This window comes from Selaginella moellendorffii, unplaced genomic scaffold (assembly GCF_000143415.4).
Source record: "Selaginella moellendorffii unplaced genomic scaffold, v1.0 SELMOscaffold_11, whole genome shotgun sequence".
Classification (NCBI taxonomy): domain Eukaryota; kingdom Viridiplantae; phylum Streptophyta; class Lycopodiopsida; order Selaginellales; family Selaginellaceae; genus Selaginella; species Selaginella moellendorffii.
Window position 1 is genome coordinate 274896 of NW_003314272.1, and position 21297 is coordinate 296192.

Consider the following 21297-nt stretch of genomic DNA (forward strand, 5'->3'; position numbering starts at 1 on the left):
CGCTGCCCGGGAGAGATCGAGGCCTTTCTTTCCAGAAGTGTGCTAAGTCGAGTTTCTTCACTGCAATTCTTTCTGGTAGCAAATCCATCTCTATCGAATGCAAGTGCTCGCTTCCTTTCAGGAAAAAACGAAAAAAAAAAATCGATTTTGTTGCGAAGTACCATTGGCCACTGTGCAAAACGCGCCAAACCAAAACTAGTGCTGCTGCTGGCTGCTGCTGCTGCTGCTGCTAGCGAAGCGCGCGAAGCCTTTTCATCGTCCTTTTTCTCAGTCTCTAAAACTAGAGCTTGCATCAATGCTGCTGGACAATGCAAGACTTCCCACCCCTCGTACGCTATCAGTAGATTTCCGTGCCTAGATTTGCCACTGCCGGTGCGCTGCTTCCCGCTACGCAAGTATCTCCCGGGGCTTTTCCTCTCCAGGAAGTTTGGCTTCACGATCGAGCATGAAACTCATGTCACGATTGCTCACCGCTTTCTTCAGATCACAAATCCTGCGTAAAACATCATATTTCTCGAGAGTAAGAGTTACTAAGGAGTCACAAACCTGAAGAGTATATGGCTGCAATACTTCCAAGAGCTCAAGTCAGAAAAGGATATCAAACTATTTACCAGGACTGTCTGTGACAAAGTCGAGCTTCCTTCAGCTCTTGGACGAGTAACTCTGCCTAGATGGACAACTAAGTGTAAGCTGGAAATTTTTTTTTCAAAGAGCTTTTAAGTTGTTTGTGCGTATAAACATTGTAGGATTACCTTGGAGAACTTATTGAGCCAGAAGTTTTATTGGATGCTTTCGCAAGCTATTCCGTCGGAAAATCCGGCTGGAGTCGTGGAACCGACTGCCGCACTTCTTCCAGCTTGTGAAGCTCCTCCTTGAGCCTCCGGAGTGTTGGATATGGCGTCTGTGTGCAAAACATATAAGAATTTTTTTTGCCTCTTGAGATGGACGAGAAGCTTACCATATCGACCTTGTAACGCTCCGCGTTGCCGATCTGTGGGATGACAAATACATCAGCCTGGAGTGACAAGAACCAAACGAAGATCCCGTCAGTTACGAAGGACAAGTGCAAAGATTCTCTAGAATGAAAGAACATACGAGGGTGAGTGTGTCTCCAAAGCAGTATTTTCCCGATGTCTTCTTCACGATCTCCTCGAGAGCTACATGAAAATCCAAGACACTTGTGAGTTGCGGGGTGTGAAAGCAGAAAGCTCACCGTTGAAACCAATGACAATCCAGTGTTGCGCCCACTTGAGTGTCTCCTCGTCGCCAAGTTTCTCCTTGATCATATTCTGCCAAAGAGCAAGGAAGGATTCAGCCTTGCTGTGAAAAGCAGGCAAAACTTACCAGAACGCGGCCTCCATTTTGCAGAGGCTGAATATTTGACGCGATGAGATTGACAATCTTGCAAATGTAACAATCGAAACATGAGAAACAAATCGAGCTAAAACCGATAATACTTTTTACCTGGCGAATTGTCGCTCGCTGCTTCAAGTTTTTAGGCAGGAGTGGCTTCTCTGGGTATTTTTCTTCCAAATACTACGTGATAGCAATTCCACAAGAGATCACTTCCAAGAGAAGAGAAAAACAATAGCAAACCTCCACAATTGCTACAGAGTCAATCAAAAGTCCATCTTCTTCGGTTTCTAGTGCAGGCACCATACTCAAGGGATTGATCTTCGAAAACTCTGAGAATCACAAAGGATTTAAAACCCCGAATGCCACACAAAACAAACTCTACCATCGTCGAGCAGACCATTTGCGAAACCCACAGCCTGGTACTCGTATGGAATCCCTGATCAAGTAGAAAATTGCGATCACATCCAGAGGGAGAAAGAGAAAAACCTTTCAATGCGAGCGCCAGCCTCACTCGCCAAGCACAAGAGCTCCCCCAAAACGTGTAGAGCCTCATCTCCCTCCACAAAATCCTAGATTTTCGAGACGACCCGGCTTGTGCCAGCCGGTCTAGATCCGAGGTATATCCCCGCCACGTCACTCTCTAACCTCCAATGGTTGTGGCGATGGCGCTCCAGGCATCGCCGACGCAGGCCTCGAGCGTGAATGCGGTGCGCCTGGGATTCGTGGCAGGATCGTCGCCTCCCGGGAAATGTAGATTAGGGTTGGCGAGGAATCGGCAACGAGGAGCTGGGTCTCTGGTGGTGAGGGCGGCGATCTTGGAAGCCCCCGGCGTGGGCGTGGAGCGCGTCGACATGAGCGATTTCGTGAAGGAGGCCATGCCCGGAGGGATTGCCGCGCAGGACCTCTTGGGCACTGGGCGGAGGAAGCGAGCGATTGCCAGGGTTTGCCTGGTCGAAGGCACCGGACAGTATGTTATCAACAATAGGACTGCCCAGGTATGAGAATCCTCCTCTTTAGTTTGCAAGGAGGAGAAGAAGATAGAGATTGTTCTCTAGTTTGCATGGAGAAAAAGAAGATAGAGATTGTTCTTCAGAAGAAGAAGATAACCGAGCTGACAAGCTTCTCTTTTGATGGCCAGGAGTACTTGCAAGGAAATCCATTGTGGCTTTTCCACGTAAAGCTTCCACTCCGGAGCCTCGGCTTCGAAGGAAAGTACGACACCATCGTCAAAGCGCACGGTGGTGGTCTCTCGGGCCAAGCGCAGGCAATCCGGCTGGGGATCTCGCGATGCCTTCTCAAGATCAACGAGTCCCACCGCCAGCCATTGAGGAAGCTGGGATTCTTGACAAGAGACCCGCGTAAGGTGGAGAGGAAGAAGGCTGGCAAGCACAAGGCAAGGAAGTCTCCTCAGTACTCCAAGCGTTGAGACGTAAAGCAAAAGCATACCTTTCTTGGTCTCTTCCTCCCTTTGCAATGGATGGATTTGCAGCTCCAGCTTCTTGTGTGGTGCTGCTCAAGAAGAAACGCTGTTCTATAAGTTCCTCATTCTGTAACGCGCCCGGTTTGATCCGTCTCGCTGCTCGCCAGTGATTCATTGCTCGCCTCCGTGACCAGCTTGTGCTGTGGATAGAGCCGAACGAAGTGAGCACCTATCCGTGAGACATTGTGTCGAAGTATGGAGAGGAACTGCGTCTCCCAATCTCGACCTGGGATGTCTTTGTTCTCTTCGGGTGTAGCCTGACAACTCTATCGGTCAGTGTGGAAGTTTGGCTGAAAGCAAGAGTACCTGGTGAGCGGAGTTGGTTTCGGAAGGATTTTTGGCTGAAGCTAGCTCGTTGTGCATGCACCGCCAGATTATCAGCAGCAGTGTCGTCACGTCTTCGGTGTTGATTAGCGCGATTATCTCCCCACATGACGCGAGAGGTTGCGGAAGCCAGCGAGCGGACGTGACGAGCTGAATGATGTTGAAGAGCTGCATTCTGTCCTTGTCCTGGAGAAAACCAAAACGTTTAGAGCGTCGAGTGAGAGAAGGTTTTCTTCAAGTTAAGCTGACCGCGGAAGCAGTTTGCTGACGGCGAAATGCTCCATACCAGTGCGAAATAGAGTCCGCCAGTAAAGCACGGACAAACTCTGCACAGGCTTCGAGCTGTCTAGCTTGTCCGTGTTCCATGACGAGCTCGAGCACCTACAGAAGTTCAATTCTTAGCGTGGCAGAATCAAGCAAGCTCTCCAACCTTGAAAAGGAGCGGGTTTTGATGAAAGCATTCGGTGAGGAACGTGTGTCGAACAAAAGCTACATGTTTTGGAAGAACCTGGCAAAAGAGGAAAACAGTTTCACACAAATAAGATATAAACTTTGAATACACGCACCTCCTCATACTGTTCCATCGTGATAGAGATCTCATGTGGTGTTTCCAGTCGATCAACCAGCAGTTTTTCTAGGATTTCAACTGGATGGCACGGCCACGCTTCTAGCTTTTCTTGATGTCGTGCAATAGATTTTCTGAAAGATTGCTCTAAGAGACTGCAAATTTCGGTGAAAGTCGGATTTAGAGCTTCAGTTCTCTTAGAGTCGTTTCTGCTCTCCATGCTATGAGTGATACCTGCCAGGAATACCATGCTAAGAAAACACAAAAATACAAACAGACAATGTAGTCTACCTGAACCTTTACTACAATCATCCAACTGCCGCTGCTTTGAAAATATGAACTCCATCCTTCCGTAGCGATCAACATTTCCAGCCGCTAGTGCGATCGTGGTTTGAAATCCTGGCTTTGACATCAGATGCTCCACCTTTGAGATATCAACTGTAAGAAAGAGTGTTATTGATATACACCAAAACGTCCAGGTGCAAGTGAAATGCAAATGCAAGATAGTTTCATGCTGTACTCACGCACTGTTTGAAGACATTCCAAGTTGCCTCTTAATGCCAGCTTCAAAGGAGAAATTGAGTAGGATGGTCACCAGCTGCAGCAGTAGACAAGTCAAAACACATTCTATAAGATAACTTGTTCGTACCAAATTAAATAGCGCAAAGGAAAAAGAACCCAGGTGAGCTATGATTCTTCTCAAGATTGCAGCTTCTCGTAAGAAAATCCATCGGCTATCAGTAAGCGTATAGTCAGAAAAATTGTCCATCTTTTTTAGACGATAAAACAGCAATCCTAGTGCTCCCTGCACGCACACGTAAATTTACCGCAGCTTTGACCCATCACAAACCTTAAGGTGTCGAGAAAGCTCTTCAGATGACATAGTTCCTTCCATGGCAAGAGACTGAAGAACACCCAGCGTATGCAAGGAGCTTTCGTCGTTGTCAGCTCTCTGCAATAACGCTAGAATCCCCAGCCATTTTCCATTCAATGCGTCGCATAAGTTTTTCCGTGAAGACCTCCAAGCAGTTCCGACAACATGCCGGCTCCAAAAGGAAGGATTCAGAAGTTGACGGATTGCCAAAATTCGCACCAATACCTACGCAGCGGATTAGTAAGTTAGAACTTTCCAAGTGAAGAAAAGCAAGTACCTGAGCGCTATTACAGACGTGAAGCTGGTCGACAACCTTCTTAGCCCAAAGTGTGAGGATCGCAGGATCCTTGCCCATAACTCCAAGCATCTGTGTTAGCGTTACAAAGATTGCCAAAACTTCCGCATTTCCGCCGTGTGCACAAGCTTGTACCAGAAACTCAGTGGCTGCTTCATTATCGGATCCCAGTAGCGTAATCTGGCACGTCTGTACCAGAGCATCCCTCGCATAGACAGGATCCGACTGACAGCTCGCCGATGTTCTAGAAAAGATATTGTTCCAGAGTCTTTGCGTGTTCTGCACCAGACTTTGCAGGAAGGAACTGCTGACTGAATTTCCTGGAGCGTTATAACTATGAGCAACGTTCAGCTCCAAAAACTTAAGCATACCTGCTGCTTCCATCATAACAAAAGACGATAATCTCTTGTTCAACCACTCCAGTAATGCGGGATCGACTTTGCTGAGAAGCAAAACTATATCAGCAGCAACAGGCGACAGCTGCTCGAAATGCTTGATTATGAGCACGGAAAGCCACGCCCTGGTATGACATCCGTCTAGAGCAGGCTTATACTCCTATAAAATACAGTGAGAAACAAAAATAGGCAGCACGGTTAATCGCATACCAATCTGCTTGTCCAGAAGACTGGCAAAAAAACATGCCTGAAATTCGCAGCCTTCCAAAACTTTTCCAGGGACTCAAGCCCGACACTCGTCACCAGCGCGGTTGCTACGGCCGCGAGGAAGTTCGGACAGAGTGCCGACTGCACAGCCCATGCATGCATCTTGTACTGAAACTCACTCCCATCGTCATTTTGCATCAAAAAGATCACTGCCGGTACTACCAACTCTGGTACCCTGCACAGAGTGAAACTTAGTCTAGCAAAGATATGAAACCCCATACCCTCTTACCTTGAGGCAGCAAATTCAAGAATCCCTGCTTGCTTGACGTAAGGAACGATGGACGCATCCTTCGATTTGTATCCTTTCACAAGGACGTCGTGCATAAGTGACTGGAGAAAATTTTCTGGCGCCGCGGCTGTGAGATACGCCAGCAGCCAATCGAGCTCCGGGAGCTCGATCAAATTCTCGTCACGGCTTGTCGGATTGGAGCACAAGACCTCTCTAACCATCACCCAATGTAACCATAGATAGTTAACGCTGCCGTCAGCACCTCCTTCTTCTGGAGACTGATCTAGGCTCAAGAGGAGACACTGGCTGACAAAGGCAACCAAGGCTGTGGCGTCCAACGATCGCATATTGGATGAAACACGCTCGGCCATCCAGTTTCCAATCTCGCCACACTCCACCATCTTGAGAAATCCCTGCAAACTCCACCTAGAGGTAGAATCCAGCCTCGGAATCTTGCTGCTTGGATTAGCCAGAGGGGACTCCGAGACTCTCCTCTTGCCGCTGCTGCTACTCGAAGCCTCATAACCAGCCGCATTCTCGACGGCTTCACGCGATTCCACCCTGCCACTGCCGCTGCACTGAATTCGAGCCAGCATTTGCATACCCCATCGCAGCGCCTCGCGCGTCGCCCGTGGATCGGTGGCATCTAGTTCCAGCGCCTCGAGTCGCGCCTGGCATTGCGACCCAATTTCTCCCTCCTCCTCCATAAACCCTAGAAAGAATATTCTCCAACCCGATAACAAAGTTACTCTTTTCAAACGCCATGCCACGTCATCAATCCGGCGGCATCGTCTGGACCAACGGCTCTTTTGCGTACGGACTGAGGGCACGTGGCGCCGCGCGAGTGGCTCCCGCTCGCGCTTGTCCGCGCCCGTATGGGGGAATGCGAGGCGTCTTGGAGCCCAAAAAAAGAAAAAAGAAGTCGTAGGTGTTAGCTCGCTCTACTGTGTTGTTATTTTGCGCTGGCTATGGCAGCTTTGTTTTTACCTCTCCGCTTTAGGGCTCCTCGCGCGCGTCCTCCTAGGGCTTAGCTTCTCCCGCGGCGATGGTGTGAAACGGTGCCGCATTGGAGCTTCAGAGGCAATGCGGGTGAAATGCCGGGGGCGCCGTGAGATTGGTACGTGTTTTCTCGAGCTCCACTGGAAGCAGGGATTTCGAAGAGCGGAGCAGGGATTTTGACGAGATCGTCAGCTCCGGGGCGCTGGAATCTGGCACCTTTACGGCAGAAAGCAAGGGAAGTGGGAGGAGGAGCTAAGATGATGGAGGGCGGGCAGAGAGGCGCCCTAGTGGTGTTTAGCAGCTCGCCATCGCCGCTCCCATCGCTGCAGCAGTGCTTGTCGCCGCTGCCACTCGACGCCAAGCTTGGAACTCCGGACGCCAGCGCCACGAACTTCCAGCCCTGTTCGGTGGCTCTCGCCCCGCCGCCGCTGCCAGCGCCGACTTTTCCATTCGCTCTCGCGGATTCCAAGTCCCTGGGAGCAGCGCCGCTCGCGATGGAGCCACCGCTGGTCGCGCTCAACGATCCAGCGGTGGCGGGCGGCGTTGGGAATGGCAGCGCCACCGTGACCGAGGCGGAGATGGAAGTGGAGGAGGATAAGAAGCAGCGGGACAGGGAGCACAAGAAAAGATCGAAGAACTGGACGAGGCCCGAGACGCTCAAGCTCATCCGGCTGAGGACGGAGCTGGAGCCGCGGTTTGCGAGGACGGGAAGGAAGACGGAGCTGTGGGACGAGATCGCGGAGTCGCTCCAGAGGGAGCGATTCTGCCGGGACGCGCAGCAGTGCCGGGACAAGTGGGAGAAGCTCACCGCCGGGTACAAGGAAGTCCGGGACGGTGTCAAGGAGAGGGAAGATAATCCTTTCTACGACGAGCTCTACCCGCTTCTCTCCGGGAAGCTCATCAAGAAGGCCGCCAGCACCACTGGCAAGGAAAAAGAGATTTTTGGGATGGACAGTGGTGGCGAGGCTCAGCTTCCCGAAGGTGGCGGTGGTGGTGGCGGCGGTGGTGTCTTGTTTAAAGATGTGCTCGACTTTGAGTCGGGGTCGAGGGGCGGAGACAAGGCCACGACCAGGGACGAGGAGGAGGAAGACTTGGAAGGGAGGCCTCCGACTGCGAAGAAGCGGCGGAGGGTGCCAAACAAGTATGTCGCGGTGACGGACCTGCTAGCGGTGCAAAGCCTGCTCGAGACGGTCCTGGCGAGGCAGCAGAGATTCTTCCGGGACGTGCTCGAGGCGATGGAGCGGAAGGAGCAGCAGCGCGAGCAGCTCCGGCTGGAGAAGGAGGAGAAGTGGCGGGCCGAGGAGAGAGCCCAGCGGCTCGTCTTTAACAACGCGATGGTGGCGCTCACGCAGAAGCTCGTTGGGGAGAGGCTGGGTGTGCCGTCGGAGAGCCTGATGGTGTTCCCGCAAAGCCCCGACGGTGGCGGAGCTCATCAAGGCGGCGGCGGCAGTGGCGGGGGCCCGAAGAAGCGGAGCAAGAACTGGAAGCGGACCGAGGTTCTCCAGCTGATCAAGCTCCGGGGGGAGATGGAGAACAAGTTCACCAAGAGCACCCGGAGAGCCGCGCTGTGGGACGAGGTGGCCGACTTGCTCAAGGCGCAGGGGATCAAGCGGGACGGGAAGCAGTGCCGCGAGAAGTGGGACAAGCTCATGGCCGAGTACAAGGACGTTGCCGACGGCAAGCGCGAGCGAGGAGAGAGCCACTACTTTGCGGAGCTGACGGCCATCGTCACCAAGCCACCGGAAGACTTTGCTGGTGGGAAGAACGTAACGTGAGAGAGCTTCCACCGCCACCAAAGTTTTGTAAGTAAAGTATACCATCACTCTCCTCCAGCGACACACCGAGCTTGACGAAGGGATTTCTTCACAGCAGCAGCTCTCGAGCTCGAGGATGATCAACACTGCCCAGGGACAGGCCGCCATTCGGATTGTACAGAGAAAGAGAATGGCGGCCGCGGGCGAGATAGCTTACTTGACAGGGGTGCGAGTAAACGTGACACAGCACCCTTTTGATTGATCGAGCTCTTCTGTGCTTCACTTGGAACTTTTGTTGCTTATATTTATTTTTGATGAAGCTTCACTTTTGATGAGAGGCTGCAAGCATCCATCGGATCAGTCAATGGTGTGTAGGAAATCCTATTTGATACTTTGTGGGTGAGCGTTTGTTTAGTACTCCGTTTCGAGCAACCCGTCGATCAATCCAAATTCCATAGCCTGTACGTTTGATTGAAGCGTCAGCGCAGGAAAGTACAAAAGACTTGGCTACCTCGGCTGCCGAGAAAAAATGGTCACGCTCTGTGTATGTTTGGACTATCTCCAGTGGCTGCCCAGTGAAAGCCGCGTACATCTTATCGATTTTCTGGAGCCAAAAGACAAACGCTTGAGATTACGAGCAAAAGAACTACAAGCAGAGTTCTTACATCTCGTGATGCTACCACTTCATTCACTTGCCTTCTCACATCCTCCATCGTTCCCTGATCAAGAAAAGAAAGACTTTTCGAGTATCCATCTTTAAAACAATTGCTACTTACACCACAGCCTCCTTGAGGTTGATGGATCATGACTCTGGAGTTTGGCATCGCAAAACGCAAGCCTTTCGTTCCACCGGCTAGAATCAAAGCTCCTTGACTTGCGGCCATGCCGAAGCACACAGTGCTCACTCTTGGTTTGATCTACACAAGAAGAAAACCATGTCTCAAAATCCTGGCAAACAAGTATTCTCTTCCTACCCAAGACATGCAATCGTAGATGGCAAGAACGGAGTAAGTGCTTCCTCCAGGACAATTGATATAGAGCTAGACAAACCGAGAAAAACAAACTAAGTTTAAGAACAAGCGAAGAACAGAAGAAAGAAAAAAAGATATGAGTAAACCTGGATATCTTTTTCTTCGTCGATGGCAGCAAGCATCACGAGCTGCGAGATGACGCGCTGGGCTACTTGCGAATTAATCGGTTGGCCGATGAAGATAATCCTACTGCGAAGCATGATGCTCGTAAGGTCGGCGATTCCTGCTGGAGTAATCACGGCTGGAGCCATTGGCGGAGCCCCTTTCTTTGCTGCCCTGATTGTATTCTCCTCACTGCCCTGTGCACCACTGAGAATCGATCGAAAATATTTCGATGCGTACCTTGAGGAATGGAAGATCGTAGCTCCTCGCCGGGGTAGCGGCTCTCATCCCGGGCGATGCCAATGCGTGAAGAAGAGCCGGCGATGGAGGCGGCGGAGTGATTGCCGAGCCCTGAATCGCGCATTCTCTCCTCCGGAACCTGACGAGGCCTGATCTACAGCTCTGGAATCCATGCCCGCGCCAGCTCTTGCCCGGCGAGCACAGCGCCTCCACGCCGCTAGCGCCTGGGGCTAGAGACATCGTCGCCATAGCCAAAAATCCGTTAAGACCGTTAGATGGCCTGGATCTGACGGCCGAGGTAGAGCTACGATGAGTGCTCTCTGGCCGTTAAAGTTGACCGCCAGGATTTGTCCATTTGCCTCTCAGGAGTAGGGTGTGTTATTTTGTGCGTGAGTGGATGATTCTCCTCCGGCATGATGGATGATCCGCCGGCGGCGTCGTCTAACACCAAGCGCTTCCCCGCCGGCATTGGATCGATGCCCTGGGTCCAATCGCTCAAGAAATATGTGGGATCCGGCGCGGGTCTGGGCTCCGAGGCGCTCATGGGTAAGTTTCTTTCTCGAATCGATGCTCCAATGTAGCTTAGTGTTTATGGTGTAGAGCTCGAGACGAAGAGAATTCTTCTCGACGGGTACAAGGAGCAGCAGCAAAGAACTCTACAGAAGGGAACCATTCCAAGTTTTTACAAAAGGGTACTTTGCTGCTCTTTGACGAAAGAGGAACACTGTTATCATTTTTCTTGTTCTTGTGTAGAAACCTTCTGAGGGATCGATTGGTGCCAAAGTCCAGCATTTGGCGAGATTCAGGTTTCTGAAGGTCTTTGAAAGGTTTTTGATTTCATCTTGAGGATTTTTTCTCTGAAGTGGTATTGTTTTTTGAGGTGTTCAGAAGCAAGCAGAGATGCTGTTAAATGCTGATGATCTCGATGCTCTGTGGGTTTGTTTACGCGAGAACTGTGTCATTGACGATTCCACTGGAACTGAAAAGGTAAGATGATTTCGTCTCTTGTTTCTTTCGTGTTTTGTGCAGCTGAAAGTTTGTCTTGTAGATGAATTACGAGGATTTTTGTCACATTGCATCCCTATGTAACGATCAAATCGGACCAAAGTGCCGACGGTTCTTCTCGCCATCAAACTTCATGAAGTTTGAGAAGGATGAATACGGTCGAATTGCCATTCTACCGTTCTACTTGTATGTTATGCGAACTGTAAGTGTCTGTAGACCTGCTAGTGGATTATCTTTGTTCGTGTTGTTTAGACTTCTAACTAAGGAAATTATGCAGGTATCTTTGACACAAGCGAGGATTGATATGAGTGAGCTTGATGAAGATGGAGACGGGCTTTTGCAGCCACCGGTAATAGTTCCACACTTAATGCTCGAGCCTTGTTTAATCTTGACACATTTGCCAGGAAATGGAGGCATATATTAGAGGACTTTTTCCTAATTTGGCTCAACTTCGAGATATCCCGGTTCCATTCTTGTCTATGTATTGCCGAATCGCTGCGCGTAAATTTTCGTTTTTCTGTGATCCTCATCGTAGAGGTTCGTTTATTCGTTTAGATATATATATGCTCTGACGAATCGTTTGTGCAGGAAAACTATGTATAAAAAAAATACTTCTAAGTAACTGTCTAGCTGAACTCATGGAACTACATCGGGTATGCATTTTTCTGTTGTTTCCTGGATTTGTATTAGACATGGCTTGCGTTTTAGGAAAACGAAGAGGAAGTTTCCGAAGGAGAACATACAGAAAACTGGTTTTCTCTTGGCAGTGCTCAACGGATTTGTGGTGAGTGCATCTCTACTCTTTCTTTTTTATTTGTATCAACAGTCCTTTAACTTTGTAAAATTTGTAGATGTCTTTCTCGCGCTGGACAAAGATATGAACGGTACATTGAGCAAGCAGGAGCTTCAAGACTATGCCGATGGCACATACACTACAATATTTATTGAACGAGGTAAGGTCATGAGTGTTTCTTCTACTGCTCGCTGACATCACTATTGAGTCCAGTCTTTGATGAACACGTCAGAAGAGGAAAAGGAGGTGGTGGGAAAGCTCGAGAAATGGACTTCGACAGCTTTCTGGACTTCGTCCTTTCTCTAGAAAACAGAGACACCCCGGAGGGCCTCACTTATCTCTTCCGGTGCCTTGATCTCCAAAACCGAGGATTTCTTTCAACGGGTGACGTACACACTCTCTTCAGGTTCGCCTCTCTTACTAACTCAATGGAAGAAAAGAAGGGTGAAAGTCCTAGCTTTGGCTTCCACTTGATATGCTCTTCCGAGATTCGACAGGAAGAGTTTTTCCTGCCTGCGCACTCGAGACGCTGTGCTGCAAGCCTCGAATCTTCCGTACATTACTGGCTGTTCGTCACTGCTCTAAATGCGCCTTTCTCCTTACAGGGACGTGCACAAGAAATGGATCGAAGGTGGAAACTACGACCTGTGCATCGATGATGTGAAAGACGAGATCTGGGACATGGTGAAGCCGAAAGATCCTCTCAAGGTCACACTCGCCGACCTCTTGGCATGCCGGCAAGGAGGCACTGTAGCCAGCATGCTGGTGGACGTGAGAGGCTTCTGGGCTCACGACAACAGGGAAAACTTGCTACAGGACGAGGAAGAGACTGAAGAGGAAGAGTAGGAAGATGGTTGACAGAAGCGGGCAGCGACTGTTGTAAGTTTATCCGATTGCTTTTGGTTGCTTGCTCTGCGATAGCTAGAAACTGGAGGCTTGATCGATTATTTTACTACTAATACATTTATCTTTTAGTGTACCACATCAAATACGGAAAGCCACAGACAGAGATATCATCCTTGCATGCTAAGAACAGGGCTTCGTCCTTACGGTTGTTGCCATTCAGTTGATGCGGTTTACAATCTTTTTCCGCCTCGAATCACTCGTGAGCACATGGAACGGGACAAGCCAAGTCAATTTCGTGGTACTTATGCTTCAAAGTTTCTGATCTTAACGCTTTGGCTCCAGTTTTTCCAGGAATTCCAACCAGGCTCGCTCGCTCGCTGTTCACAATCTGGAAAGCCAATGTGCCGGACAGATCGAAATAAATGAAACGCTGCCGAAAAGCTTGGAGCGAGCAACGAACTTCACTTTCTCTCTGGTAAGCAGCGTAAAGTTCTTTCCGGTCACTATCGTCAGCAAAGCAGTAGCAGTAGCTAGCGGGCGATCTGATCAGCGCTGAGAGTAGCAGGGGCGATTCATCGATTGCTCGCAAAGTGCTCGCTTGCGACAGCGCACCACTAATCTCTGCTTGAGCTGCCAAACAGGAAAAGAAAGAGAAGAAGAAGAAGAAGAAGAAAAGATTAAAAGTGACGAGCAAAGTGCTTTGCTTGACATCCCAGCAACCGGTCTCTCGAAGAAATAAAAAATGCGTGAGTTTGCCCAGTTCTTCGATTTAATCTATCCTCGTGATTTCTCGAAGAACATGTTTCGTATGACCTGGCTAGCTTTGAGTTTAGCGCGCCTCCAAATCTAGCGGCGTTGCTAGTTTGCCCAACCTCGCCATTAAATGTTGTAACGTTAAAAGTGAGTAGCGAGTGGGAGTATTAAAAAGCCCTTTAGCACGAAAGCTGGAGGTTTCGCCAAGTGTGGCTGGCTGGCATTCACAAGCAAATTTATTTTTTTTTCTTCCCCTTCTCTTTGGCTATGGGCGAGAAAGTGATGAATGTAGCAGCAGGGGAGGCAGGGCACACGCGGGCGATTGATGCATCGCATTGGCATTGGCAGTGATCAATCGTCCCAGCTACACAAGGAATCAAGAGAAAAGAATCGCAGCGCAACGGGACGGGAGAAGCAGCGATTGGGAGAGCTAGCTCTCGGATTTGGGGGTTTGTGGGTGCTCGATTCGATCGGTCTGTTCGATCCGCGGGGACGCGAGCTCGCTGGGCGCACGACCCACGAGATCTTTGCTCGCAATGCGGCCGCCCAATGGGCTAGATCGACCCGGAGTAGCAGTAGCAAGCCAGTAGCTCAGTAGTAGTAGCTCTCTCCAGAGGAGGAAGAACAAGGTGGAATAGGAAAGCTCCCAGGAGAGCTCGCGCGAGGAGGTTCTTCACACTCCCTCTCGCTGTCGCTCGCTCGCTTGCTCACACAGAGATTGCTCGCTCGCGCGTGCCTGGAGCTGCGAAGTAGCTCAACGGAAGCTGTGAGGAGGTGGATTGGAGCTTTCATCGCTCGTCGCGCTCGCCCGACCACATTAGATGTGTGTGTGACTCGCTCACTGGCCATTTGGTGGCCGGTTCCTTTCTTCTTTCTTTTCTCTTTCTTCTTCTTCTCTTCCCCGACGCCATAGTTTGGATAAGCCGATAGATAGCTCGGGATTTATGGTATTTTCACTCCAATCCGGATCTCACTCGAGAGCACCATGATCGGCCTAAGGTTTGTGGTTTCTTCCTTTCCTTTTGCGAGAGAACGAGATTTTTAGCTTGCCTGCGCTTTCTTCTCCATAGCCTAGCTCAAGTTCTTTTTTTTTTTCCGGATGGATCAGATGGCTGTCAACAAGCTAAATAAGCAGCAAGAAGTTCTGGATGTCTGCGTAGACACTACCAAGGTTCTTTGCGTTTTGCTCAATCTCCATCAACCTTTCCTTTGATCTCACGCGAGAAAAAATAAATTCTTCCAGGAGATTCCGGCTGGGCGAGTTCTTCGCAAGGCGACGCTGGTATGGAAGCTGCTGGTGCTGCTCCTCGTCGCCGGCTGCGGCGTTTACATGTGTTTGATCGGCGTGGATCGAAGAACCACGTACGATCGGCTCAGCCTCGATCCAATCCAGCAGGTCTGGCGGCGAGAGAATCTCTGCCCGAGGTTGTCGCGAGCCAAGTTCCCGCAACACTACCCCCAGCCAAGAACTTACTCGAGGTTCCAGAAATCTTGGAAAGGATCTCTAGCTAGTTTCTAACAAAGGTGGTCGAAACTTTTTTTCTTCCAGGAAGGAATGCAGGTGCGTGCCAGTCCATTTCTTCGTCCTCCTCTCGATGCAGCGATCCGGCAGTGGATGGTTTGAGACGCTCCTCAACAGCCATCCAAACGTGAGCTCTCACGGCGAGATCTTCTCCATCGGCCGGCGGCGCGCAAACTTTAGCACGATCAAGCAAACACTCGACGAGGTCTACAATCTGGAATGGTATTCCAGCGCTGCCAAGAACGAGTGCACGGCCGCGGTGGGATTCAAGTGGATGCTCAACCAAGTAGGTGAAAAAAGGTCTCTTTTCTTGCGTGATTCTTTCGTTTTTTCGCCATCCAGGGAGCTCTAGCACACGGTGACCAAGTCGCCGATTACTTCCGCTCGCGCGGCGTCTCCGTGGTTTTCCTCCAGAGAAGAAACTATCTCAAGCGATTGATCTCGGTCATGGGAAACGCTTACGATCGAGCAAAGCCGCTCAATGGAACGCACGTCGCTCACGTCCACTCGCGAGAAGAGGTAAGCGATCAATCAGTCTCTTCCACACCTCTATACCATCTCTTTTGCTCCAGGCCGAGCTCTTGGCTTCGTTCAAGCCCACCATCGACGTCGCAAACTTGCTCCAAAACCTCCGCCGCGTCCAAAACATGTCCGACGAGACGCTCCGGATCTTCGGCACGACACGCTTGACAGCGCTCTACTACGAAGATCTCGTAAAAAATCCTCGAAAGGTGATGGTTGATCTTGAGCTTTTCAGCTAAAAGAACCGCTTTTTTTCCAGAGGGTGGACGTAGTTCTTCGATTCCTGGGAGTGCCACGCCAAGATCTCCGCAGCAAGCACGTAAAGATCCACACGAGACCCCTCCGCGACTCCATCACAAACTGGGACGACGTCTACAGGGCTCTCAACGGCACCGAGTTTGAGAGCCTTCTTCACGATCGCGACTACTTGTGATAGTGGAGGAAACCAAGACCATCTTGACGGAGTGTACATACAAGAGCTAGGCACGATCGATTCAACCTGGAATTCTTCTCCTCTTTTTTTTTTTGTTTGAAGCGTGTGTTTTTGTCAAGAACAATCGTTGACAATCGAAAGATTTCTTGTGTAAAGAATTTGAGTTATAGTAACACAAGCCTTTGTACAGTAAGGTGTCCTTATTGCACACGAAAAATGGTGCCTACAAGGATTTACACTAACGAGGAGCGAGCTAGCGAGCGAGAGAGAATGGCGAGCGAACCTGAGATCCATCCATGTTTTGATCGGCTCCTGGCACTGGCACTGGCTGCGCTGTGAAGGCGAAGTTGGTCGGGTTCAATCCAGCGGAAAACGCGAAACCAGCCGGCGACGTGGCTTCCAAAATCGGGAGTGATCCTCCCACTGCCGCTGTGATGGACGATCCGAATGCTTGGCCTCCGGGTTGCGACGTAAAGCAGTTGCCGAAGATCTCCTTCTCAAGCTGCTGGAGCTGCTGCTCCACTTCTGCGAGGAGAAACACTATAGTAAAGAAAGGAGCTTTTAAGGCTACGCACGACTTACCGGGGTTGAGCTTCACTGAAGGGCTCCTTTCCTTGACCCATTCGTAGCTTTGAGACAGTCTCCAGCCTTTGTGTCGCATCAAATACGCTATAACAACTGCCGGGGATCTGAAAAGGAAGACGAGAGTCTTATATCCATACTGTTTGATCCAAAAAGGATCACTCCACTATATGACCAACCTGCTTTGTCCGGACATACAATGGACGAGAACCTTCGCGTTGTTTTGCCGGCTTTTCTCTACACACAATCCATCTTCCGATAGAACCACGCAAACGAAAGAAAAGAAAAGTTACCGATGAAATCCAGGCACTCTTCCAGCGGTAATCTCTCCTCTTGTATGCAGTGATAAGTGAAAGAATTCTTGTAGAGATTCTGGCATCTCGCTACAGTCTAAGACAAACACCACAGTATGAGGATACCCTAGAAAGGAGGAGAGGAGAGATCTTACATTCAAGATGTGCGTAATTCCCTGCGCCTTGAGGAGCTCCGCCCTGGAGGCATTGTCGTAGCTGCCGAGAAACAGGAAAGGCAAAATCTCCGCCGAGAAGGCGCTCTGCTGCGAACACTTCTCCTCGCCCGCCGTCCGGCGATGGCCACACACGCCGCAGGGCTCGCCATCCTCGAATTTGTGGTAGTGATTGCAGATGAAGCACGGATTCTCCCTCTCCCGCTTCCTCATGGCGCTCGCTCTCGCAAAGACGAGAGAAAGGACTATAAGAACCCTAATCAAAACCCAGAGCGGTTGGCTTGAAATGAGCCAATAAGTCTTTGCCACATCAGCGGCAAAGTTGAAAGGGCTGCCACGTCGGCGGCCAAAGGGTTTTTACTTGGGCACTTCTTTGGTAGCAAGGCTCTCCCGCGCTGCTTGGGGCGATGCCGCGCGAGATCATCACGCTCCAGGTGGGGCAATGTGGGAACCAGATCGGCATGGAGTTTTGGAAGCAGCTCTGCCTGGAGCACGGCATCAACAGCGATGGCATCCTGGAGGATTTCGCGACTCAGGTCAGCTGCGCTCTCTTTCTCGCGATCTTTAAGGTTTTAGGTCTTGAGGGATCGATTGATTCGTCGCGGCAGGGCGGCGACCGGAAGGATGTGTTCTTCTACCAGGCCGATGACGAGCACTACATTCCCCGGGCGCTGCTTTTGGATTTGGAGCCCCGGGTGATCAACGGCATCCAAAACAGTGAATATCGAAATCTCTACAACCATGAGAACATCTTTGTGGCTGATCATGGAGGCGGTGCTGGGAATAACTGGGCGAGTGGCTATCACCAGGTATGAACTTTCTCTTGTTTTTTTTCTTCTTCTTTCTTTGGTTCTCATCTGGGAAAAAAATGCAGGGTGAGCAAGTTGAGGAAGATATCATGGATATGATCGACCGAGAGGCTGACGGCAGTGACAGTCTCGAAGGATTTGTTTTGTGTCACTCAATCGCCGGAGGAACAGGATCAGGTAGATTTTTCTATCCGTTTGTCTTAGAAAGCATGACCTCACTTGTTTCTAGAGCTATAGATCTCTTTTGTCTGCCTGCTTAGAGCCAATGTGCTCACGTTGCTTTGGTTTGGTTTTCTCAGGAATGGGATCTTATCTACTGGAAGCCCTGAATGACCGATACAGCAAGAAACTCGTGCAGACTTACAGTGTGTTTCCAAACCAAATGGAGACAAGCGATGTGGTTGTCCAGCCATACAACTCACTGCTGACACTGAAGCGGTTGACGCTCAACGCCGATTGTGTTGTTGTCCTGGACAACACTGCGTTGAACAGAATTGCGGTGGATCGTCTTCACATTCCGAACCCGACTTTTGCACAGACGAATTCCTTGGTGTCGACAGTGATGTCTGCGAGCACGACCACGCTGCGATATCCCGGCTATATGAACAACGATCTCGTTGGGCTTGTTGCCTCGTTGATCCCTACGCCTCGGTGCCACTTTCTCATGACCGGATACACGCCTTTGACAGTCGAGCGTCAGGTAACGTTTTCACTATTCCTATACAAGTAGAAGGCTTATATCATAAAGTCTTTTCCCAGGCAAACGCCATCCGAAAAACCACGGTGCTTGATGTCATGAGAAGGCTGCTACAGGTAAACAATATCTATGTTCTTTTTGTCATTCCAGATTGCGTTGTGGTGAATACTGTAGGCAAAAAACATCATGGTTTCATCTTATGCCAGAACCAAAGAAGCAAGTCAAGCAAAATACATCTCGATCCTTAATATCATTCAAGGCGAAGTCGATCCCACACAGGTTTGCGTATTTTGTTTATATTCTTCTTGACGTTTGATTTTTCAAAATACGTGCACAGGTGCACAAAAGTCTGCAGCGAATTCGCGAGAGAAAGCTTGCCAATTTCATCGAATGGGGACCAGCAAGTATACAGGTTAGATTTCACTTTCTACATTTGTAGGTGACAAAGCGAAAGATACTGAATGGTTTTTTCTTCTCGTCTGCTCAGGTTGCACTCTCGAGGAAGTCGCCTTACATTCAAACCGCGCATAGGGTGAGCTGTGAAAGCGCCAGAAAACCATTATCTGACGTATCGTATCGTATCGTTTTTGTGTAAGGTGAGCGGGCTCATGCTGGCAAGCCACACAAGCATTCGCCATCTGTTCAGCAAGTGTATCAGCCAGTACGAGAAACTCAGGAAGAAGCAGGCTTTCTTGGACAATTACCGCAAGTTTCCCATGTTTGCCGTAAGCTCTAGATCATCCGTTCATCCTCGTTTCTAAAGTCTCGCGCTTGCCAGGACAATGACTTAACCGAGTTCGATGAGTCAAGAGAAATCGTACAGAGCCTGGTGGACGAATACAAAGCATGCGAATCCGCCGATTACATCAAGTGGGGCATCGAGGTACGCTAAACTTTTTCCATCTCACCTACAAGCTTAGCAAACACTCTTCTTGACCAGGAGCGCAACAAGTCCACTGGCTTGGACGGCCCCATGACTGGAACTTTAGAGTCTAGAATCGCCGCAATCTGACCAGCGCAGCGGTCGTGTTTGTACACTCGCCACTTTCCTGTGCAGTTGAGTTTTCATACGATTTCCAGGTATTCTTCCTTCTCTCGCAGACGAACGCGTCAAAGCATCGCGTTTGTGTTAACTTAAAACGCGAGTGAGCGGCCAATTGTCCTGTAATCACACTGTGGAGGTGGCGTTTTTTCGTCGCTGTTCTATTCGTTGTCTCGAAAGATGCCAGTGACTCGAAGCTAACGCGAAAAGAACTCCGGAACTTACAACGTGCGCATTGGCCGCTCGAATATGAAAGAAGAATTCCAACAAACGTGGAACCCAGTTAGACCAAATGCGCGTATATGCTGACCCGCGGCAATGAATCCGCGCCGTCCGTTGCCGCGTGGCGCGTATATGAGCCGTCCGGGGGCCCTTTCTGGCCAAGTCGCGTAGATCGCAGCCGTCCGGTGGCCCTTTCTGGCCAAGTCGCGTAGATCGCAGCCGTCCGCGCCCGCCTTTTGATCTGGGCCATCGGTGCCTGGTATAAAAGGGCGAGGGCAATGGCCAATTCATCAGTTCAGCGTCTTCCACTGGTAGATGAGTAAGGAGGCCTGTCGAATGCGATTTGGGATCCGGTGCTCCAGCATCTCTTTGCGGAGCCTCCAATCCTCGTTCCTCTTCAACGCGTCGCTCAAGCAGCAGATCGGCTTCGCGCATCACCACCTGGCGATCGAGCCCCCTGAAGCGGGGATCTCCTCGGCGATCTTGGAACCGCACTAGATCGGCCGATCGATCAGCGTCGAAATATCGCTGATTCTTCTTGATTCTTGGAAGGATCCACGCTCCACATTGAAATATCAGCAAGCGATGGAGTGGAAGTCGTTCTTGGAGGGCGGCGTGGCGTCGATCGTCGCGGGATCGCTGACGCATCCCCTGGATCTCATCAAGGTTCGAATGCAACTCCAAGTGGAGCCGATTCCCGTGGCCCAGGTCCATCAATCCCTGGCATTCGCGGGCGGGCACACGGCATCGATCGCGGCGGCGGCGCCAAGAACAGCGGGGCCGATCGCGGTTGGGATTAGGGTTGTCCAGACGGAGGGCGCGCGAGCTCTCTTTTCGGGCGTCTCGGCGGCGGTTCTTCGACAGACTCTCTACTCCACCACGCGCCTGGGGCTGTACGATGTGATGAAGAAGAAGTGGCAGGAGCCGGATGGGAGCTTGCCACTGCCCAAGAAGATCGGGGCGGGCCTGGTTGCTGGGGCGATCGGCGCGGCGGTGGGGAATCCAGCCGACGTCGCCATGGTCCGGATGCAAGCCGATGGGCGATTGCCCCTGGCGCAACGGAGGAACTACGCTGGCGTCGGCGACGCGCTCTTCCGGATGGCGCGCCAGGAAGGGATCAAGGCGCTGTGGACTGGATCGGGGCCGACTGTGCAGAGGGCGATGATCGTCACGGCGGCGCAGCTCGCGACTTACGATCAGACCAAGGAGGCGCTCCTCCGCAACCGCGTGACCAGGGATGGGTTTGGCACCCACGTCGCGGCCAGCTTCTCGGCGGGCTTCGTGGCGTCGGTGGCTTCCAACCCGATCGACGTGATCAAGACGAGGATCATGAATATGAGCGTCCAGGCCGGGGAGGAGGCGCCCTACAAGGGGACGCTGGATTGCGCGGTGAAGACGATCAAGGCCGAGGGGCCGATGGCGCTCTACAAGGGATTCGTGCCCACGGTGTCGCGCCAGGGGCCATTTGCGGTGGTGCTGTTCGTGACGCTGGAGCAAATGCGATCGCTCCTCAAGAACGTTTGATCCAGCTCTCGATTCTTGAGATGGATCACTCCTGATTGTTTGGAGTTCCTTTTGATTATGACGAAGAAAATAAAGAACTAGAAGTGAATCTAACAGTGTTGTTGTATAGCGCTAGGCACCGACAAGCAAAGCTCCTTGGCTTGGAAGCTAATTGTCCGAATAGAAAACCT

The 21297-nt window shown here is 50.8% G+C and overlaps 10 protein-coding genes across 16 annotated transcripts; 6 read left to right on the forward strand and 4 right to left on the reverse strand.

Annotated features, from left to right (window-relative positions):
- Nucleotides 1-132: 132 nt before the first annotated feature.
- Nucleotides 133-1931, reverse strand: LOC9651620 (glutathione S-transferase 2). Of its 2 annotated transcripts, XR_002992229.1 has the most exons (11): nt 1843-1931; nt 1739-1792; nt 1597-1685; nt 1465-1536; nt 1345-1401; nt 1214-1289; nt 1096-1157; nt 959-1015; nt 753-901; nt 547-690; nt 133-493 (listed from the first exon to the last, which is right to left on the reverse strand). XR_002992229.1 is itself a non-coding variant. In XM_024673683.1 (9 exons), exons 1-9 carry the CDS (start codon nt 1907-1909, stop codon nt 800-802), a joined length of 636 nt encoding a protein of 211 aa, XP_024529451.1. In that variant the 5' UTR covers nt 1910-1931; the 3' UTR covers nt 698-799. The 2 variants fall into 2 exon arrangements, 1 of the variants encoding a protein (XP_024529451.1); XM_024673683.1 differs by lacking the exons at nt 133-493; nt 547-690 and having other exon boundaries at nt 698-901.
- A 43-nt stretch (nt 1932-1974) lies between these two features.
- LOC9651621 (30S ribosomal protein S9) lies at nt 1975-2929 on the forward strand. The gene is made up of 2 exons (XM_002968613.3): nt 1975-2351; nt 2495-2929. Exons 1-2 carry the CDS (start codon nt 2007-2009, stop codon nt 2780-2782), a joined length of 633 nt encoding a protein of 210 aa, XP_002968659.2. The 5' UTR covers nt 1975-2006; the 3' UTR covers nt 2783-2929.
- LOC112345984 lies at nt 2357-6492 on the reverse strand. Its single transcript, XM_024673880.1, has 14 exons — nt 5786-6492; nt 5500-5731; nt 5266-5449; nt 4877-5214; nt 4576-4824; nt 4375-4530; nt 4254-4323; nt 4017-4163; nt 3727-3959; nt 3591-3668; nt 3410-3541; nt 3143-3346; nt 2803-3093; nt 2357-2735 (listed from the first exon to the last, which is right to left on the reverse strand). The coding sequence occupies exons 1-13, from the start codon at nt 6490-6492 to the stop codon at nt 2899-2901; spliced, it is 2925 nt and encodes a 974-aa protein (XP_024529648.1). The 3' UTR covers nt 2357-2735; nt 2803-2898.
- A 211-nt stretch (nt 6493-6703) lies between these two features.
- LOC9650770 (trihelix transcription factor GTL1) lies at nt 6704-8873 on the forward strand. Its single transcript, XM_024673690.1, has 2 exons — nt 6704-8586; nt 8657-8873. The coding sequence occupies exon 1, from the start codon at nt 7042-7044 to the stop codon at nt 8557-8559; it is 1518 nt and encodes a 505-aa protein (XP_024529458.1). The 5' UTR covers nt 6704-7041; the 3' UTR covers nt 8560-8586; nt 8657-8873.
- Nucleotides 8814-10194, reverse strand: LOC9650771 (ATP-dependent Clp protease proteolytic subunit 6, chloroplastic). Its single transcript, XM_002968896.2, has 8 exons — nt 9912-10194; nt 9656-9868; nt 9513-9578; nt 9315-9455; nt 9204-9257; nt 9050-9142; nt 8931-8997; nt 8814-8877 (listed from the first exon to the last, which is right to left on the reverse strand). The coding sequence occupies exons 1-7, from the start codon at nt 10158-10160 to the stop codon at nt 8950-8952; spliced, it is 864 nt and encodes a 287-aa protein (XP_002968942.2). The 5' UTR covers nt 10161-10194; the 3' UTR covers nt 8814-8877; nt 8931-8949.
- Nucleotides 10195-10285: 91 nt separating this feature from the next.
- On the forward strand, nt 10286-13314 carry LOC9651622 (probable serine/threonine-protein phosphatase 2A regulatory subunit B'' subunit TON2). Of its 6 annotated transcripts, XR_002992233.1 has the most exons (15): nt 10286-10457; nt 10512-10603; nt 10665-10727; nt 10800-10898; nt 10960-11118; nt 11194-11265; nt 11321-11453; nt 11505-11569; nt 11625-11700; nt 11768-11869; nt 11923-12115; nt 12315-12588; nt 12685-12853; nt 12898-13030; nt 13077-13314. XR_002992233.1 is itself a non-coding variant. In XM_024673692.1 (13 exons), the coding sequence occupies exons 1-12, from the start codon at nt 10325-10327 to the stop codon at nt 12553-12555; spliced, it is 1428 nt and encodes a 475-aa protein (XP_024529460.1). In that variant the 5' UTR covers nt 10286-10324; the 3' UTR covers nt 12556-12588; nt 12685-13314. The 6 variants fall into 6 exon arrangements, 2 of the variants coding, with proteins under 2 accessions (XP_024529460.1, XP_002968661.2); XR_002992230.1 differs by having other exon boundaries at nt 12898-13314; XR_002992232.1 differs by having other exon boundaries at nt 12685-12850; nt 12898-13314.
- Nucleotides 13315-13442: 128 nt separating this feature from the next.
- LOC9650772 lies at nt 13443-15972 on the forward strand. The gene is made up of 7 exons (XM_024673693.1): nt 13443-14307; nt 14417-14479; nt 14552-14787; nt 14858-15116; nt 15173-15349; nt 15403-15561; nt 15612-15972. The coding sequence occupies exons 2-7, from the start codon at nt 14417-14419 to the stop codon at nt 15783-15785; spliced, it is 1068 nt and encodes a 355-aa protein (XP_024529461.1). The 5' UTR covers nt 13443-14307; the 3' UTR covers nt 15786-15972.
- Nucleotides 15932-17081, reverse strand: LOC9650773 (protein-tyrosine-phosphatase IBR5). Its single transcript, XM_002968897.2, has 5 exons — nt 16816-17081; nt 16661-16757; nt 16547-16604; nt 16368-16474; nt 15932-16310 (listed from the first exon to the last, which is right to left on the reverse strand). The coding sequence occupies exons 1-5, from the start codon at nt 17044-17046 to the stop codon at nt 16039-16041; spliced, it is 765 nt and encodes a 254-aa protein (XP_002968943.2). The 5' UTR covers nt 17047-17081; the 3' UTR covers nt 15932-16038.
- A 106-nt stretch (nt 17082-17187) lies between these two features.
- LOC9651623 (tubulin gamma chain) lies at nt 17188-19545 on the forward strand. The gene is made up of 11 exons (XM_002968617.2): nt 17188-17369; nt 17442-17642; nt 17708-17819; nt 17942-18342; nt 18402-18455; nt 18514-18618; nt 18677-18751; nt 18827-18871; nt 18936-19064; nt 19118-19222; nt 19280-19545. The coding sequence occupies exons 1-11, from the start codon at nt 17241-17243 to the stop codon at nt 19349-19351; spliced, it is 1428 nt and encodes a 475-aa protein (XP_002968663.1). The 5' UTR covers nt 17188-17240; the 3' UTR covers nt 19352-19545.
- A 362-nt stretch (nt 19546-19907) lies between these two features.
- On the forward strand, nt 19908-21220 carry LOC9650774 (mitochondrial uncoupling protein 4). The gene has a single exon (XM_002968618.2). The coding sequence runs from the start codon at nt 20189-20191 to the stop codon at nt 21125-21127; it is 939 nt and encodes a 312-aa protein (XP_002968664.1). The 5' UTR covers nt 19908-20188; the 3' UTR covers nt 21128-21220.
- The last annotated feature ends 77 nt before the right edge of the window (nt 21221-21297 follow it).